This window comes from Rattus rattus, chromosome 5 (assembly GCF_011064425.1).
Source record: "Rattus rattus isolate New Zealand chromosome 5, Rrattus_CSIRO_v1, whole genome shotgun sequence".
Lineage (NCBI taxonomy): Eukaryota > Metazoa > Chordata > Mammalia > Rodentia > Muridae > Rattus > Rattus rattus.
The window spans coordinates 3366986-3382987 of NC_046158.1; the positions used below are offsets into that span (position 1 = coordinate 3366986).

The 16002-nt window shown below is 48.8% G+C and overlaps 1 protein-coding gene across 2 annotated transcripts; it reads left to right on the plus strand.

Annotated features, from left to right (window-relative positions):
• The first annotated feature begins 10181 nt into the window (after positions 1 to 10181).
• Uck1 (uridine-cytidine kinase 1) lies at positions 10182 to 16002 on the plus strand. 2 transcript variants are annotated; one of them, XM_032902794.1, is made up of 7 exons: positions 10182 to 10378; positions 10543 to 10702; positions 11631 to 11727; positions 11873 to 12015; positions 12105 to 12199; positions 14392 to 14440; positions 14822 to 16002. In XM_032902794.1, exons 1-7 carry the CDS (start codon positions 10253 to 10255, stop codon positions 15001 to 15003), a joined length of 852 nt encoding a protein of 283 aa, XP_032758685.1. In that variant the 5' UTR covers positions 10182 to 10252; the 3' UTR covers positions 15004 to 16002. The 2 variants fall into 2 exon arrangements, 1 of the variants encoding a protein (XP_032758685.1); XR_004387963.1 differs by having other exon boundaries at positions 10200 to 10378; positions 14154 to 14440; positions 14822 to 15066.

A 16002-nucleotide genomic window follows, 5' to 3' on the forward strand; every position in this document is an offset into this window, starting at 1 on the left:
CCATGTCTCTCATTGCCTCGCATCTCTTCAGGCAGTCCAGGCTAGCTAGCCAGTGGACGCCATGATCCTCCATCTCCACTTTCCCAGCACTGGAGTTACAAGCACTGCCTATTGCATCTGGCTTTTAGTGTGTAGGTGTGTGTCTGTCTGCCCATCTATCTAGGCTAGAGGTCAACGCTGGGCATCTTCCTCAATTGCTCACCATTGGTTTTGACATAGGGCTTCTCAGTGAAAGGGGAGCTTGCCAGTTTGGCTAGACTGAGTGGCCAGTAAACTCTAGTCTCTGCTTCCCAAACACCAGGATCACAGTCACCAATGCCACTGGTGCTGTCAGCGTTTTTGCACCAGTGACAGGGCTTGAATTTGGGTTCTTACGTTTGCAGGGTAAGTATTTTACCAACTGAGCATCTCCCTAGCTCTCACAATATATTTTTTTGGTTTGGAAATTGAACCTAGGGCCTCATGCATGCTATGCAAACGCTCTACTGAGCTAAACCCTCGGCTCGTTTATTCGTTTTGGTTTTAGTTTTGGTTTTTTTCAGATAGGGTTTCTCTGTGTGGTCATGGCTGTCCTGTAACTTGCTCTGTAGACCAGGCTGGCCTCAAACTCAGAGACCCATTGCCTTCTGTGTACTGGGGCTAAAGGTGTGTGCTACCACTATCCAGTAAAACTCAGCTTTAAAAAAAAAAAAATGTTCAGAATGGGGTCACAAGGCCAGCTTCTAGAGTTGTTGATGGTATCTTTTATCTCTGTTGCTTATTCCCTGGTGGCTGATAAAATGGCCTCCGAAGAGCAGTAGTAATGTCTTGACAAAGCCTATTGCAAACCTGCCTGTTTCTAAGCCACCCATTGTGGTCCCTGACCCCAAGCCAGCGCTGTCTCAAGAACTCATCACCCAGGGGTTGGGGATTTAGCTCAGTGGTAGAGCGCTTGCCTAGGAAGCGCAAGGCCCTGGGTTCGGTCCCCAGCTCTGAAAAAAAAGAAGCAAAAAAAAAAAAAAAAAAAAAAGAAAAAAAAAAAAAAAAAAAAAAAAAAGAGTTCATCACCCAAAGGCATCTGTCCCAAGATGTCTTCTAGACCCTGGTTGGCTGCCTTCCTTCCCTGAAGTTGACTTGCTCCTCCCCTTCCTCCATGACATCAGCAAAGTTCCCCAGCTTGTTTGCCAGGAAGAAGCTTGGCCTCTTTTGTCATTTTTGGAAACTTCTGGATTCTGAGTCATCGGAACACCAGTATTGGAAGAGTCAGAGGTGGCACCACTGAGAGAAGAGATCAGGCAGGAGCCTCACTTTGACTACAGCCTGCTCTGCTGACCCTAAAGGAGCTGGAAGGCCTCAAAGCTGTCCCACCACACCCATCACACCCTAGTCCTCACCCTGCAGTTCTGGCTCAGCATCCTCATCTCCAATGCTCATTACTCCGAAGCTCCTGTTGTGCGACTGATGCCTGTCCTCCTGTTATCTGACCCAAGGATAGGCTTGGTCATGGGCTGAGCAAAGGTGGCGGAGGAAACATACGACTGACAATATGATGGTGGCTGTGACTCTGTTTGCTTTTCTGGTTTTTGTTTTTTTGAGACAGGGTCTCCTTCTATAGCCTAGTTGGACTCAAACTTGGGAGTCCTGACCCAGCTTCCCAAGTGCTGGACTTACAGGTGTGCACCGCCATGACAATTATGATGGTCAGCCTTCATTGTCAACCTGACTACATTTAGGATCCATGGAAACACATGTGGATGTCTGTGGTAGTTCGTATATGCTTAGCCCAGGGAGTTGTACTATTAGGAGGTGTGGTTTTGTTGGAGTGAGTGTGGCCTTGTCGGAGTAGGTGCGGCCTTGTTAGAGTAGGTGTGGCCTTGTTGGAGTAGGTGTGGCCTTGTTGGAGTAGGTGTGGCCTTATTGAAGTAGGTGTGCCTTGTTGGAGTAGGTGTAGCCTTGTTGGAGTAGGTGTGGCCTTGTTGGAGTAGGTGTGGCCTTGTTTGAGGACAGGTGTCATGGTGGGTGTGGAGCTTGAGACCCTCCTCTTAACTTAGTGGGAGCCAGTCTGCTCCTGGCTTCCTTCAGATGAAGATGTAGAGCTCTCAGTTCTGCCTGCACCATGCCTGCCTGGATGCTGCCATGCTCCTGCCTTGATGATGAAGGACTGAACCCCTGAACCTGTGAGGTGGCCCAATTAAATATTGTCCTTATAAGAGTCGCCTTGGTCATGGTGTCTTTTCACAGCAGTAAAACCCTAAGACAATGTCTCTCTCCATGAAAGTGTTTCTGGAAAGGTCTAACCAGGACAAAAAGAAGGCCCAACCTAGATGTAAGCACCATCTTTTGGGCTGAAAGCCTGGACTGAATCCTAAGGGGAAGCTGAATGCTCACCTCCACGTCTCTCTGCTTCTTCTTCTTCTTTTTTTTTTTTTTCCAAAGTTAAACTTTTTATTAAAGCAATTTTGGAAACTACAGGAAATTATGTCTAACATCAGGTTGAAGAGTCTTACATTAGGGGTTGGGGATTTAGCTCAGTGGTAGAGTGCTTGCCTAGCAAGCGCAAGGCCCTGGGTTCGGTCCCCAGCTCCGAAAAAAAGAAAAGGAAAACAAAACAAAACAAAACAAAACGAAGAGTCTTACATTGAGATACAAAGAATTCCTTAGGAAAAAAATCATAACTGTATAAAATATTTTTTTAAATTTTTTATTGATTTTTTTATTTATATGAGTACACTGTAGCTGTCTTCAGATACACCAGAAGAGGGCATCAGATCTCATTACAGATGGTTGTGAGCCACCATGTGGTTGCTGGGACTTGAACTCAGGACCTCTGGAAGTACATCCAGTGCTCTTAACCGCTGAGCCATTTGTCCAGCCCTGTATAAAATAATTTAAGTGGCAAAAAGTATCATGAATATTCAAATAAAGTGGAGGTTTATTCTGCCATCCCGTTGCATGTTTTGGTGGTGTTTAAGAGCGAACATGGGCTGAGATGGTGCAGTAGAACAGTGCTGGCTGGCAGCTGTGAGCTTCTGGGCTTCATCCTGAACGTTATGTCATCAACATGAGGAGATTGAGCTGGTGCCCAGCTAGAAGCTCGCCATTTCTGACTGATTAGTGTTCATGGTGCTAGGAAGTACTCTGCACAGTCCTCCTCCAGGCGCTCATATGTCGCTCACCACTGTCTTGATGACATTCTGGAACATCAATGGGGGCACGGGGATGCCTGGGCATTCTTTCCATTTAATCTAGCAGTCCGCTGTGTTTCCATCATGGCTTCTTTCTGGAGATCTTTTCGTTTTTGTTTCTCATCATTGTGCATTCCAAACCAGTAAAGGCAGCCACCTCGCATCCATGCCGGAACAAAATACCTTATCGAACCTTCTCTCTGCTTCTTATGAGTTCTGGCCTGCAGGAACGTCAACTGAGACCCTGGAGAGGGGAGTGGGAATGGACGGGACAAGAGGCACGAGAAATGGAGACAAGACAGTATTCTGATCAAGTCTCATTTAATAAAGCAAAAAGCTCCTGCTTATAAACAGAAAAAAACACAACACAAACTGGTTGTCAGGCTAACAATCACATACATCACATCAAAAACCGATGGCATAACTTTCAATTTCCCAAAAAACTTCTAACTAACAATAGAGTGAAATTCATTCTAGTGTAGAAGCAAGCTACCAGGAAGGCTCCAGTATTCTTGGCTGGTGGTAATCGGCACGTATGTTACTTGGAAACAAGGGCCCATGAAGTGGAAAACACCTGGTTCAGGCAAAGAAAGGCATAAGCAGGCCAGGCGGTCCTCGACACTTATGGGTGGAATGTGACTTGCCACCTCACGGTCCCTCCACAATGCCTTCCCTGAACCAAATCGTCCTTCCCAGTAGCGTTCCTCAGGGCACAGCAATGAAAATAGTAACACGCCTGGCTTTTAGCTTGCCCTGATCTGGTGTTGAAGAGGAAAGAGCAGCATGGTCACAGCACTGGGGGCTTCACCTCCCCATTTGTGAAAGTGGATTCCATGATGCCTGTGGTGTCCTCGTCACAGAAGGTCCCGCCCTCATGAAGGATGACTGAATGACTGGCAAGCATACATCAGCAGGGCAGTAAGGTGGTGGATGCCGTGTTCTAAGTATAATCCAGGCCCTGGGCAATAACTTTGGGACCTTCAGGAGCCAAAGCCCTGGAAGTCTGGGGAGGACGAAGATGAGAGGGGGCTGGAGTATGAAGACATGAAGCTATAGCTACCCAGCTGCTATTCTCCATTCATTCATTCATTCATTCATTCACTCATTCATTTGTTCATTCCTTCATTCTCCAAGTGCCGAGGGGGGCTCTAAAATCCAGGGATGAATTATTGAACAAAACACAAATACTCATGCCTTGGTGGAGTTTATAATTCTAAGAGAAAGAGACAAACAATGAAACATGAAATGTAAGTCGTTGGATCTGGAAAGGTGGTTCAGTTGTAGAGTACTTGCCTACCCATACTGGGGCTGGTTCCTAGTACCAGATAACAGGCAGGATGTTGCATGCCTGTAATCCTAGCATTTAGGAGGTAGAGGACACAATTTCAAGGTCATTCTCAGTTACATAGAACCATAGATACTTCAAAGTCAATCTGAGCCTGGCATACCAGTACATACCTGTCAATCTTCCTGTTCCTCATTTTACCACGCTGTTTTAGGGTTTCCATTGCTGTGAAGAGACACCATGACCAAGGAACTCTTAAGGGACAACATTTAATTGGGGCTGGCTTACATGTTCAGAGGTTCAGTCCATTATCATCAAGGTGGGAGCATGGCAGCATCCAGGCAGACACAGTACTGGGGAAGCAGCCAAGAGCTCTACATCTTGATCCAAGGGCAGTCAGAAGAAGACTGACTTTCAGGGAGCCAGGAAAAGGGCCTCAAAGCCCACCCTCACAGTGACACACTTCCTCCAACAAGGCCACACCTACTCCAACAAGGCCACACCTCCTAATAGTGTCTCTCTCTAGGCCAAGCATATTCAAACCACCACACATAGTATAGTCTTTCTTGTAACCTCTTGGGTGTGTTCATCCTTCTCTTCAGTGTAAATCATTCTTGTCAGTTTTCTCTCTAGAGATTAATTACTTTACATAGATCTCTTTCCCATGCTTTTATCATGGAAAGCTTTTGTTTCTTGAATATGATATTTTTGCTGGGTATAATAGTCTGGGTTGGCAGCTGTGGTCTTTAAAATATATATAATTTTATATATCTAAATAAAATATATGTAATTATATATATAGCATATAATTATATATAAATACATAAATAATATATTTAATTTATTTTTATTTCATATACATTGATGTTTCGCTGTCATGTATGTTTGGATCTTGAACAGTTGTGAGCTGCCACGTGGGTGGTGGGAATTGAACTCAGGACCTGTGGAAGAGCACCCAGTGTTTTTAACCCCTGAGCCATCTCTCCAGTCCCCAGCAGCTGTGGTCTTCTAAAACTTGAAGTTAATCATTCTGAGCTGTTCTGACTTCAGTTTCTGTTGAGAAATAAGCTAATATTCTCAGAGGGCCTATATTGATATGTGACTCTTCTGCAATGTTCAATATACTTTATTCTGCATAGTTAGTGCTTTCACTGTAACGTATCTATTTGTGCTCTAAATGCCTCTTGGACCTGGATGGGGACTTTGCAAAAGTTTTTGCTCAAGTTATTGAAAATGTTTCTTATCCTTTGATATGAAGTTCTTTTTGTCCTTCTATGTTGTCTTTTTTTTAAATATTTATTTATCATATACACATCATACAGCTTTCTGCCTGCACATATGCCTGTAGGCCAGAAGAGGGCATTGGATCTCAATACGGATGGTTGTGAGCCACCACGTGGTTGCTGGGAATTGAACTCAGGACCTCTGGAAAAGCAGACAGTGCTCTTAACCACTGAGCCATCTCTCCAGCCCCTTCTATGTTGTCTTAATTAAAGTTTTATTGTTGTGAAAAGACATCATGCCAAAGGCAACTCTCATAAAGGACAACATTTAATCGGGGCTGGCTTATAGGTTCAGAGGTTCAGTCCAGTATCATCACAGCAGGAAGCATGGCAGCGTCCAGGCTGGAGGAGGAGCTGAGAGTTCTACATTTTGATCCACAGGCAGCTAAGAGAAGGGTCTCCTCTGCACTGGATGGAGCTTGAGCCTAGGAGACCTCAAAGACCACTCCCACAAGGATGCACTCCAACAAGGCCACACCCACTCCAACAAGGCCACACCCACTCCAACAAGGCCACACCTCCTAATAGAGCCACTTCCCGTGGACCAAGCATTCAAACCACCACATATATACATTAATTCATCGCTTTTGCCTTTTCATAGACTCCCAAAGATCTAGCACGTTCTGTTTGTACATTTTTAGTAATTTTTTTTCTAGATTGAATGTTCCAATTGCTCTATCTTGTTTTCAGGCCCAGATATCCTGTTTTCCCCATGATCTGTTCTATTAGTGACCTAGTTCAACAAGACTTAATAAAATTTTGATTTTCATCATTTCAGTTTGTGTTTACTTTTGTATTTTTCTCTTGTGGAATTCCATTTTCATATCCTTTATTGACTTCTGTATTTCATTTAGCTATCTGTGCCCTCTTAGAATTTATTTGGGAGTTAATCGTCCCATTTAATTCTTTGTCTGGAATGTCTCCTGTGGGCCATGATGATGGAACTCTGGTGTTTGGAGGAGAAACATGTCTTGATTTTTAGTGTTTCCTGTGTTATGTTTTATAGGCTGGCATTATTGGTAGAATTCTTTTTTCAAATGTCGTTTCCCTTTCTTTATTCAGTGGAAACATTTGCAGTGTTCAAGACAATCTAGGTTGTAGCTGGGTTGTGGTTTTATTTTCTTTGGTGAAAGTGATGTTCAGGAAACCAGGCTCAGTCCCCAGGACTCCCCGAGAGTAGAGGACTGTCTACGATGACAGTCACCATCCGCTCAGGCCTTCTATGTGATTGTGTTTATAAAAAGATAGAGCGTGGAGACATGTTCTATGGAGGTGTGGTGAGGTACGGGAAAGGGGGTGACTCTGTGGGCCCAGACTGAGACAGCCCTTCCCCCGAGGGACCAGCCACAGGATGATGGTGTAGTATAGAGTTTATTCAGGGAGTTAAGATAGACGGTAGTAGGGGCAGGGGATGGGGTGCAGAGGAGAGGCGGCCATGAGCACGTGGAGAGAGAATGAGACAAAGTGGGTAGAAGGTAAGAGAGCAAGAGAGTGAAGAGGGGGGCAAGCGGCTCCTTTTATAGTGTCAGGCATACCTGGCTGTTGCCAGGTAACTGTGGGGGTGGAGCTTAGTCAGAATGCTAACACTATGAGAATCCAGTAATCGTCAACTGGAAAATAATCACCCCTTAAGCACCCATCATTTCAGGGAGCAAAGACACTGGTAGCTGAAGAATATTGATTTATGGATCATACATACACATATATACATATATACATATGTAATGAATATATACATACACATACATATATACACATGTAATGTATATATACATATGTGTATATATGTATATATGTATGTGTAGTGTGTATATATGTATATATGTATATGTATGTATGTATATGTATATGTGTGTGTACATATATGTATATAGGTATATATAATATATACCTATATGTATATATGTATATGTAGTATATTTGCTGAGAACATGAGTGCAAAGAAAAGAACGGAAGAAAAAACTGTAAGGAAGACTTCCGGTTAGTTTTGGTTTGGTAGAGAAAGAGTACTGATTGGGATGTAAAGTTATAGCCCCCTCCTACAGGGGAGAAGGTGGAGGAGTTTTGGCTCTAGGTAGACTGAAGAGATAGAAAGAAAGAAAGCAACCAGATAATGTGTGGCTCTGTTTTTCCACTTCCTCCCTTGTGGTGTCCAGATGTTGCTACGCACCAAACAGGGGAGGGTAGAGCAGATCCAAGTTCCGCAGTCTGTGTTTTCCCGTGGTTTGTACAGACTCTGGTACACACCAAGGGCAAAAGGCTGAAGAGAATCCAGACCGGGTGGGTCAGCAGGACCCTGGTGTGGCAGCGAATGCCAGGGAGGAGGGAGGTTTCCTTCGGAGATCTCAGTGTCACAGCTCCTTAGACAACAAAATAACTTCAGTGACTCAGCTTGTGTGCACACACTTTCAGGGTGAACCAGGGGCTACACTGTTTTGGGGAAGGGGTGAGAATATCCAGGGCAAAGGTCATTGGCTGAAAGCTAAGGTACTCAGATGCCCCATTAACATGGAGTGGCATTTCAGGATCACGGGACTAAGTGACATTCCTCAGGTAGGTAACGTGAGATCCTGGAACCCCCAGAGAAGATGGGGGTTTGGCTGACGAAGGGAGTCTGCCGTTTCGCACCGAGCTCAGGGCTGTCCAGTAACGGGAGGCTTCATTCAACCTTAGCAGCAGGACATCCCAACAATGTAGAAGGGTTTCCATCTCTCCGGAGGCTGAGCTGGAGTCTCCCCAGCTAGGTCAGGATGTGTCTTTTGGGAAAGAGAAAACAGAAAGAAGCTGTGGGGAGACAGACATAGTGCAAGAACAGACCAGGACCCCAATGGCCAGCTAAACTGGCACTGGGTATTAAATGAGCAAAGACTAGATGAGGATATGAGGGACAGCTGGGTGACATAGATGCTCTATGCAGTCTTGAGTCTCATGTTCCTTCCCTGACTCCCACAAGCCTGTCTGAGCCTGTTCTCTCGGGATGGCCAATCCTTTTCTCCCAGTCTTTCCTCCCAGGTGTCCCTTGGATGGTCAGTTTCCGGGCGCTAGTCCAGCTCCCACTCTAGCCTGGGTGGAATGGTTGCACGGTCATCTAGAGGCTTATGATAGAAACATTTGGTACAAATTGAAACAGCCTGGCTGAGGCTGGTTCTTTCAGGAGCTCTGGCCACTCTATGGTTTTCTTAAGGCCTCTGCTAAGTGTTTCAAGTCCATGCTGACGTAACAGCAATTGAGCTGGTGGAGCGCTGGCTCCTCAGCTCAAGGCGGGCAGCAAGATTTGAGAGTCCAGCAGCTTCCACTTAATTGCATTACCCCATCTCTCAACACCTTAAGAATTCATGGCAAATGAACCTCAGGAGCAATCAATGCTCACAGGAAGAATTTAAGACCAGGCATGATGGCACATGCCTTTAATCCTAGCACTTAGAGCCATCCTGATCTTCTTTGCAAGTTCTGGGCTACCCAATGAGACATTCGTCCCAAAGAAAGCAAAACAAAAGCAACAACAACAACAACAAAGAATTTAAAAGCCAAGTTGTTGGAATTGGAATGACTGCTCTTCTAGGAGCCTAGTTTCAATTCTCAGCACCCATTGGTAGCTTTTAACTGTTGCAAAGTCCAGTCCCAGGGGAACCAACTCCCTCTACTGGCCCCTGTGGGAACTCCAAGCACGTGGTACAAAAACACAGGCAAGTAAAACAGCGGTACATATAAAGTAAAATGAAAAAAAAAAAAAAAGTGTACTCCTCTTTCATAGGACCAGAGTTCAGTTCCCAGCATTTAAAATGGGCATCTCACAACTGCCTATGACTCCAGCTCTATGGGGATCTGATACTCCCCGGGCACTTCCGTCATATGCACAGTCCCTTAACACACACACCACACACACACACACACAAATACACATAATTAAAATTATTATAAATATTTCATTTTTTTTAAAAAAGCCAGGCATGATGGTGTGTGCTTGTAATCCCCAGAAGGCTGAGGCAGGCGAATTGCCACATGTTTGAGGCTAACCTGGGCTTCAGAGTACTGTTAGGCAGCCATGGCTATGTGATAAGAGTCTGACTAAAAGTCAAGAGATTCTAGCAGATTCTTAGGATACTTAAATACTGAGAGAGGGAAGTCTTCCTAAGTGTCTCAGGATGACATGGTCTCTCACCTTGGAAGGAGCTGAGGAGGGACATCTGTGGCAGGAGGCACATAGGGAAGAGCATAGGGAAGGTCCTAACCCTGTGGGTGACAGGATCTCGGCTGTGCTAGGGAAATGGAGGTGTTCACAGGTACGTGGGCTGGAGACCTTGGTATAGTCTAGCATGTGAGAGTGCAGCTCAACGGGAGGTGGAGCCCCATCCAGGCCCCGCCTCCAGGTAACAGGGTCATTCCGCAGTCACTGAGGCTCTACGGGGACAAGGCCCGGAGGGCGGTGCCTCCTGCGCGCATGCGCCTATGGCCCCGGAAGCGATGCGTACGGCGTCCGCCCCTAGGTCCTGGCGGGAGCAGGCAGAGTCGGTGGATGTATGTCAGCCGCTCCGGAGATGGCTTCGGCGGGAGGCGGCGGCTCCGAGAGCGCCGCGCCGGAGGCCGATCGTCCCCAGCCGCGGCCGTTTCTCATTGGCGTGAGCGGTGGCACTGCTAGCGGCAAGGTGAGCGCCCTGCGCCCGGGCCTCGCGGAGGGACTGCCAGGCCGCAGGTTGGGGCGCCATTGCCTCCGGCCCAACCGCGGCACCTGTTGCTAGTAGCCAAGGGGCCGCCCCTAGGGGCTGGCGGGTCACTGCACAAGCCCACTTTTGGCACTTTCTATCCCTAGTCAACAGTGTGTGAGAAGATCATGGAACTGCTGGGGCAGAACGAAGTGGACCGCCGGCAGCGCAAGTTGGTCATCCTGAGCCAGGACTGCTTCTATAAGGTTCTGACAGCCGAGCAGAAGGCCAAGGCCTTGAAGGGACAGTACAATTTTGACCATCCAGGTACCTGGAGAATGTCTACCCGGAGAGGTGGGGGTAGAGGATAGATTGCTGCGGGATGTGGGCTCTACAGAGATTGCAGACAGCCAGACAGATATAGAGGTGTGTATGGATGCAGAATGCTGGATCAGGGCTGTAGAGAGGTTTGTGAGATGCAGGCTGCCAGACCAAGGGCGCACAGATGTTTGCTGGGTTCAGACTGCCACGGGAGGCTGTCCAGGAATGTGTGTGTAGGATGCAAAGTGCGGGACCGAGGCTGTACTGAGAGAAGTGCTGGACACCAACTGCCAAGGTGGGGATTGTGTTGGAATTCATCAGCAATGGGGCTCCATGAAACTTAGCTCTCGATTCCCTTAGTAGTGGGCCCACATTAGGTTAGGATTTGCTGAATTCTGTGGGCCTGGAGTGACTCAAGACTTTGGCTAGAGCCGCTTAGGAAGAAAGAGCTGAGAGGTCTTTAGGATTACTCCTCCATGTGTTGAAATCTCTGCCCGGCGTCTTGTTGCTGCGGGGCCCTTTGTACACCCTACTGCCTGCCTGACCTTTGGATTCCCCAAGCTGCCTGGCGGTAGTCAGTCTTCAGGGAAGCCAGTGGTAGAAACAGAGGCTCAGGCCTTGGAGCGTCCTGGTATGGAAGGTGCCTGTGTTCCTGAAGGTTTAAGCTTTACTAGGGACGCAGGAAGGTCAGAGAACAGGACTCTTAACTTTGTTTTCCCAGACACGAAGAGCAGCAGAGGCTCAAGTCACGTCTTTCCCCCAGTGTTAGCCAATCAGAAAGTCTTTGTTCCAGTGTCTGGTGGGACAACTTTATCCTGGGGGTGTGCTGTGGGGTCCTCTGCACCCCTGGCTCCCAGCTGTGCTGACCTTGGACAGAGGTAGTCCTCTGCTGTCTGCTGCAGCTGGGCAGCCTGGCCTTCTTCTGTTCTTGTAGATGCGTTTGATAATGATCTGATGCACAAGACCCTGAAAAACATTGTCGAAGGCAAAACTGTCGAGGTCCCCACCTATGATTTTGTGACCCACTCAAGGTAAGCAGGGAGCTCCTGGGAGGGACGTCACACCCAGTCTTGCGGTGGTCCCATTGCAGTCTCTTTCTGAGGACTGTCTTCCAGTCAGGCCCCTGGTTACTAATGTGGGCCATCAGCAGGGCCTAGCCTGGCCTCTTCCTGGCAGGTTACCAGAGACCACTGTGGTCTACCCAGCTGACGTGGTTCTGTTCGAGGGCATCTTGGTGTTCTACACCCAGGAGATCCGGGACATGTTCCACCTGCGCCTCTTTGTGGACACGGACTCCGATGTTAGGCTGTCTCGAAGAGGTAAGGGCCTCTGGGTCCCTGGCTGGGCTTGGGGTCCTCCACGGGTCCCAAGGAGGGCTTATGGTGGTGCCTTATTCCTGTCACTATAGTTCTCCGGGATGTGCAGCGAGGAAGGGACCTGGAGCAGATCCTCACCCAGTACACCGCCTTTGTGAAACCAGCCTTTGAGGAGTTCTGCCTGCCGGTATTTCTTCTATCCGTTCAAACGTGGAATGGGTGGCAGCTCTGTGCACCTCTCCCTGCCTACACTGTTTGCCTGTGTCTCAGACTAGACCCCAGGGTGTCTGCATGGCTTCCCCTCCAAGTCTGGCTGAGGTGTCTTGCCTTTCTGTAAGGACTTTGTTCACTGGCCATTAGCCGGTGGGTGCCTTGGCGGCTCCTCCAGGGCCCCGTCCTCTGGGCCGCTCTGAACCAGACTCGCGGATCCCTGAGGACTCCCATTAGGAGTCTGTTGTTTTTCCATTTCATGTTTCTGGAGTTAGAGGCATGCGAATTTGTGGCTCTACCCAATTCAGGGAGGGTGTGAGGTCTCGGGGAGCTCAGGATTGTAGCCCAGGCTGGCTCTGAAATCATGACAGTCTTCTACATTTAGTGTCTTGAGTGCTGGGATGTTAAGTGTGAACCATCATCCTCGGTGTCAAATTGCTGTGGTTTAAAGAGAAACGTAATAGCATTTTGCCCTTGTGTGTGTGTGTGTGTGTGTGTGTGTGTGTGTGTGTGTGTATTTGGGCTTTGTTTATGTGCATGTGTGTGTGCTCATGGAAGCCAGAAGAGAGTGTTGGATGCCCTGGAGTTACAGGTGCTTGTGAGCTGCCCCATGTGGGTGCTGGGAACTGAACTTCAGCCCCCAGTATCTTATCCCTTAAAGGTGAAAATAAAAGCCAGGCATGGTACATTCTTTTAATCCCAGAGCAGGAAGATCTCTATGTGTTCAAGGCCAACTTAGTCTACATAGTACATTCTGGGCCAGCCAGAGATAAATGGAGAGACCCACCGTGTGCCCCCACCTCCTCAAAAGTATGGGAACTGGAAACGGAGAAACCGCCCTCCAAAAGTGAAGGAGCCAAAATGGAGAGGATCCCTCACTCCTACCCTGGCCAAAACTGAAGGAACCAGACCAGGAAAACAGGATGCATAAGTCCATGTGTGGCCATTGAAAGAGCTGCCTTCCGGGTGCTGGGATTAAGGTGAACCACTATGCCGGGCCGTAGTGGCGCACGGACCTCTAACCCCAGCACCCAGGAGGCAGAGGCAGGTGGATTTCTGAGGTCCAGGCCAGCCTGGTTTACAAAGTGAGTTCCAGGACATTATATTTATTTTATGTATATGAGCATACTGTCGCTGACACCAGGAGAGGGCATCGGATCCCATTACAGATGGTTGTGAGCCACCATGTGGTTGCTGGGAATTGAACTCAGGACCTCTGGAAGAGCAGTCAGTGCTCTTAACCATGGAGCCATCTCCCCAGCCCCTCTGGAAAGTGTTAATGTGTGAGGTACAAACTATTGCAGTCTCTTACTTGTGGGCCTTTTGCTGAGTAGGTGATGAAAGGCTGCAAACCTCAACCCTGCCTCTGACCTGAGCAGACAGCTGCCTCCTCTGTCCCTGATCCTTGTGGTACCGTTGGCATCCCCAGCTTCCTGACTCAGCTCTTCCCATCATGCAAGCCAGTCAGCCCCTCCAAAGCACTTCCCAGGCTGGTGGGAAGGGGAGTGGGTTTCAGCCCCTCCTCACCCCACCCCATGATACTGCCACAGTGGATACCAGCTCAGGTCTGCTCTTGCCTTTCGTGGAAAGGGTCTCTATTGCCTACAGCAACGTGTCTGCCACAGGGGCCAGGCCTCCTTGACCCAAACCTACAGGTTGACAGCATCAGCACCCCTCCTGGGTCCACAGTATACCCTCACCTTCTCTGGGCTTTGTCTGGTTCAGCTTGGGTTCCTTCGGCATCTTTCTCTGCTCTCAGTTGTGTCTGCTGGAGTGTCACTGGCCTAGAACAACTAAGTCTCGAGAGCATGCAGGTGCCAAGTGCCATGCGTGACTCCATGAAGTGCAGGGCTAGTTAACAGGCATGGCGAGGCTCTCGTCCTGCCATGCTCGCTCCTACAGGACACTTGCAACTTCAGTCTCAATTTCAGAGGCCAGGAACTGTGGGTGTTGTCACCTACCTGGGCAGCAGTGAAGCTGTAATCAGGCAAGCACTGCAGGTTCAGTCCGGCTTAATCTTCTCCTTCACTGTTCAGACCCCATCTCTTACCTATCTGAGGCTGTCCCAACCTGCCAGTGCCACCAACATCCAGCCTTTCAGCCCGCTCCTGAGTACTCTGAAGTGACCCCGGAGGAAACAGCCTCAAGAGAGCCTTCTGTGTCTTTCAGACCAAGAAATACGCTGATGTGATCATCCCTCGAGGGGTTGATAATATGGGTAAGAAAACCCCAGCCCGCACCCAAACCGTGAAGCAGGCAGAGTGCCCTCCCTGCCTTGGCTATGGAGGTACCAAGTGTGTGCACAGGGCCTGTCATTCTTTATCTGGGACCTGGGTTCATGTGCACTTTCCAAACACACAGAGCTGTTGGGCAGGGCCTGTCAGGCTGTTAAGACGTGCTTTTGGGTTCAGTCAACATGAGCCCTCACACAGACCAAGCCAGGACGCTGAGACCTCAGGGAGGCAGAACAGCACCATGTGAGGCCAGAAGGCCCCGTGGCTTTCTTGCACCATGAGTGTTTTGCAGGGTAGGGGTGAGAGGGGAGGCTGCAGGGGTGGTGGGAGTGAGCCTGCTGAGCATTCCCCATGCCTCATCGCAGTGGCCATCAACCTGATCGTGCAGCACATCCAGGACATCCTCAACGGTGACCTGTGCAAGCGGCACCGAGGAGGGCCCAACGGGCGCAACTACAAGAGGACCTTCCCGGAGCCAGGAGACCACCCTGGGGTGTTGGCCACTGGCAAACGCTCACACCTGGAGTCTAGCAGCAGACCCCATTGAGGACCAGCATATGTAGGTTCCCCATAGACCCGACAGATAAAGGGTCTGGGCCTGGGGGACAACTACTGGCTCCTAAAAGCACAGTCAGGGATCCCTCTCAGTGTGATCTTGGGTGGCATCAGGACCAAAGCCTTCCTTGCATAAGAGGGCAGACTCATGCTGACCGAGCATTCTGGTGTCCTCCGCTTCCTCTCGCTGGAGGAGGCCACAGGTCTCTGGGTGGGTCACTGTCCCAAACAGCATAGTAAGCCCATGGCGCCAGCTTCCCGAGGGATGCAGGACACATGGGGCAACAGCGGAAACAGCCCAGGCACTGGCTGGCCTGGTGTTAAGACAGTGAACCCCAGGGAAGTACTTCCCGGTGTGATGTGGTCTGTGTTGCAGAAGTTTGCAGAGACGTTCGATATCCTTTTTGTGTATGTGTGTGTAAGGCTGTTTGTGATTTCTGAACCTAGTTTTACAACCTAACACTGGGCTATGGTTCAGTCTGAGGAGCCTGAGGCAGGAGCCTACATGACTCTATCTAGGGTCCTGGATCAGCGTCCCCACAATTCTGTAGGAAGCGTTGAGCCCAAGGGGCTGTCCGTGTACAAGTCACTTAGGTGTAGTTCATGGCTAGCATGCAGGGGCAGGCTCTCTCCAGCCAGGGGAGCCCTGGAGTGCAGAGGCAGGCGACCGTGGCTGCCTAAGGCCAGTTAGTCTCCTGCACACCAAACTCAAGCTCCTGGCTTCACACGCTCCCTCCTGTGCTGTCAAGTTTGTCTTGCCTCCCATGGGATGGCGTGTTTTGGAAGTATCCTTGGCTATTGCCACAAGCTATGGCCCAGGACTCTCATTTCTTGTTAACTACAACTTCATTTCTTGTTCAATACAACTGGTTCTCACCACGGCAGCTGAGCTGTGTTGCTCTCAGGAGGTGGTTTCTGTTAGTGTTGTGCTGATTTTGTTGAACCGAAACCCCTTTTTGGAGGGAGAATCAATAAATAACATAAAAAATTA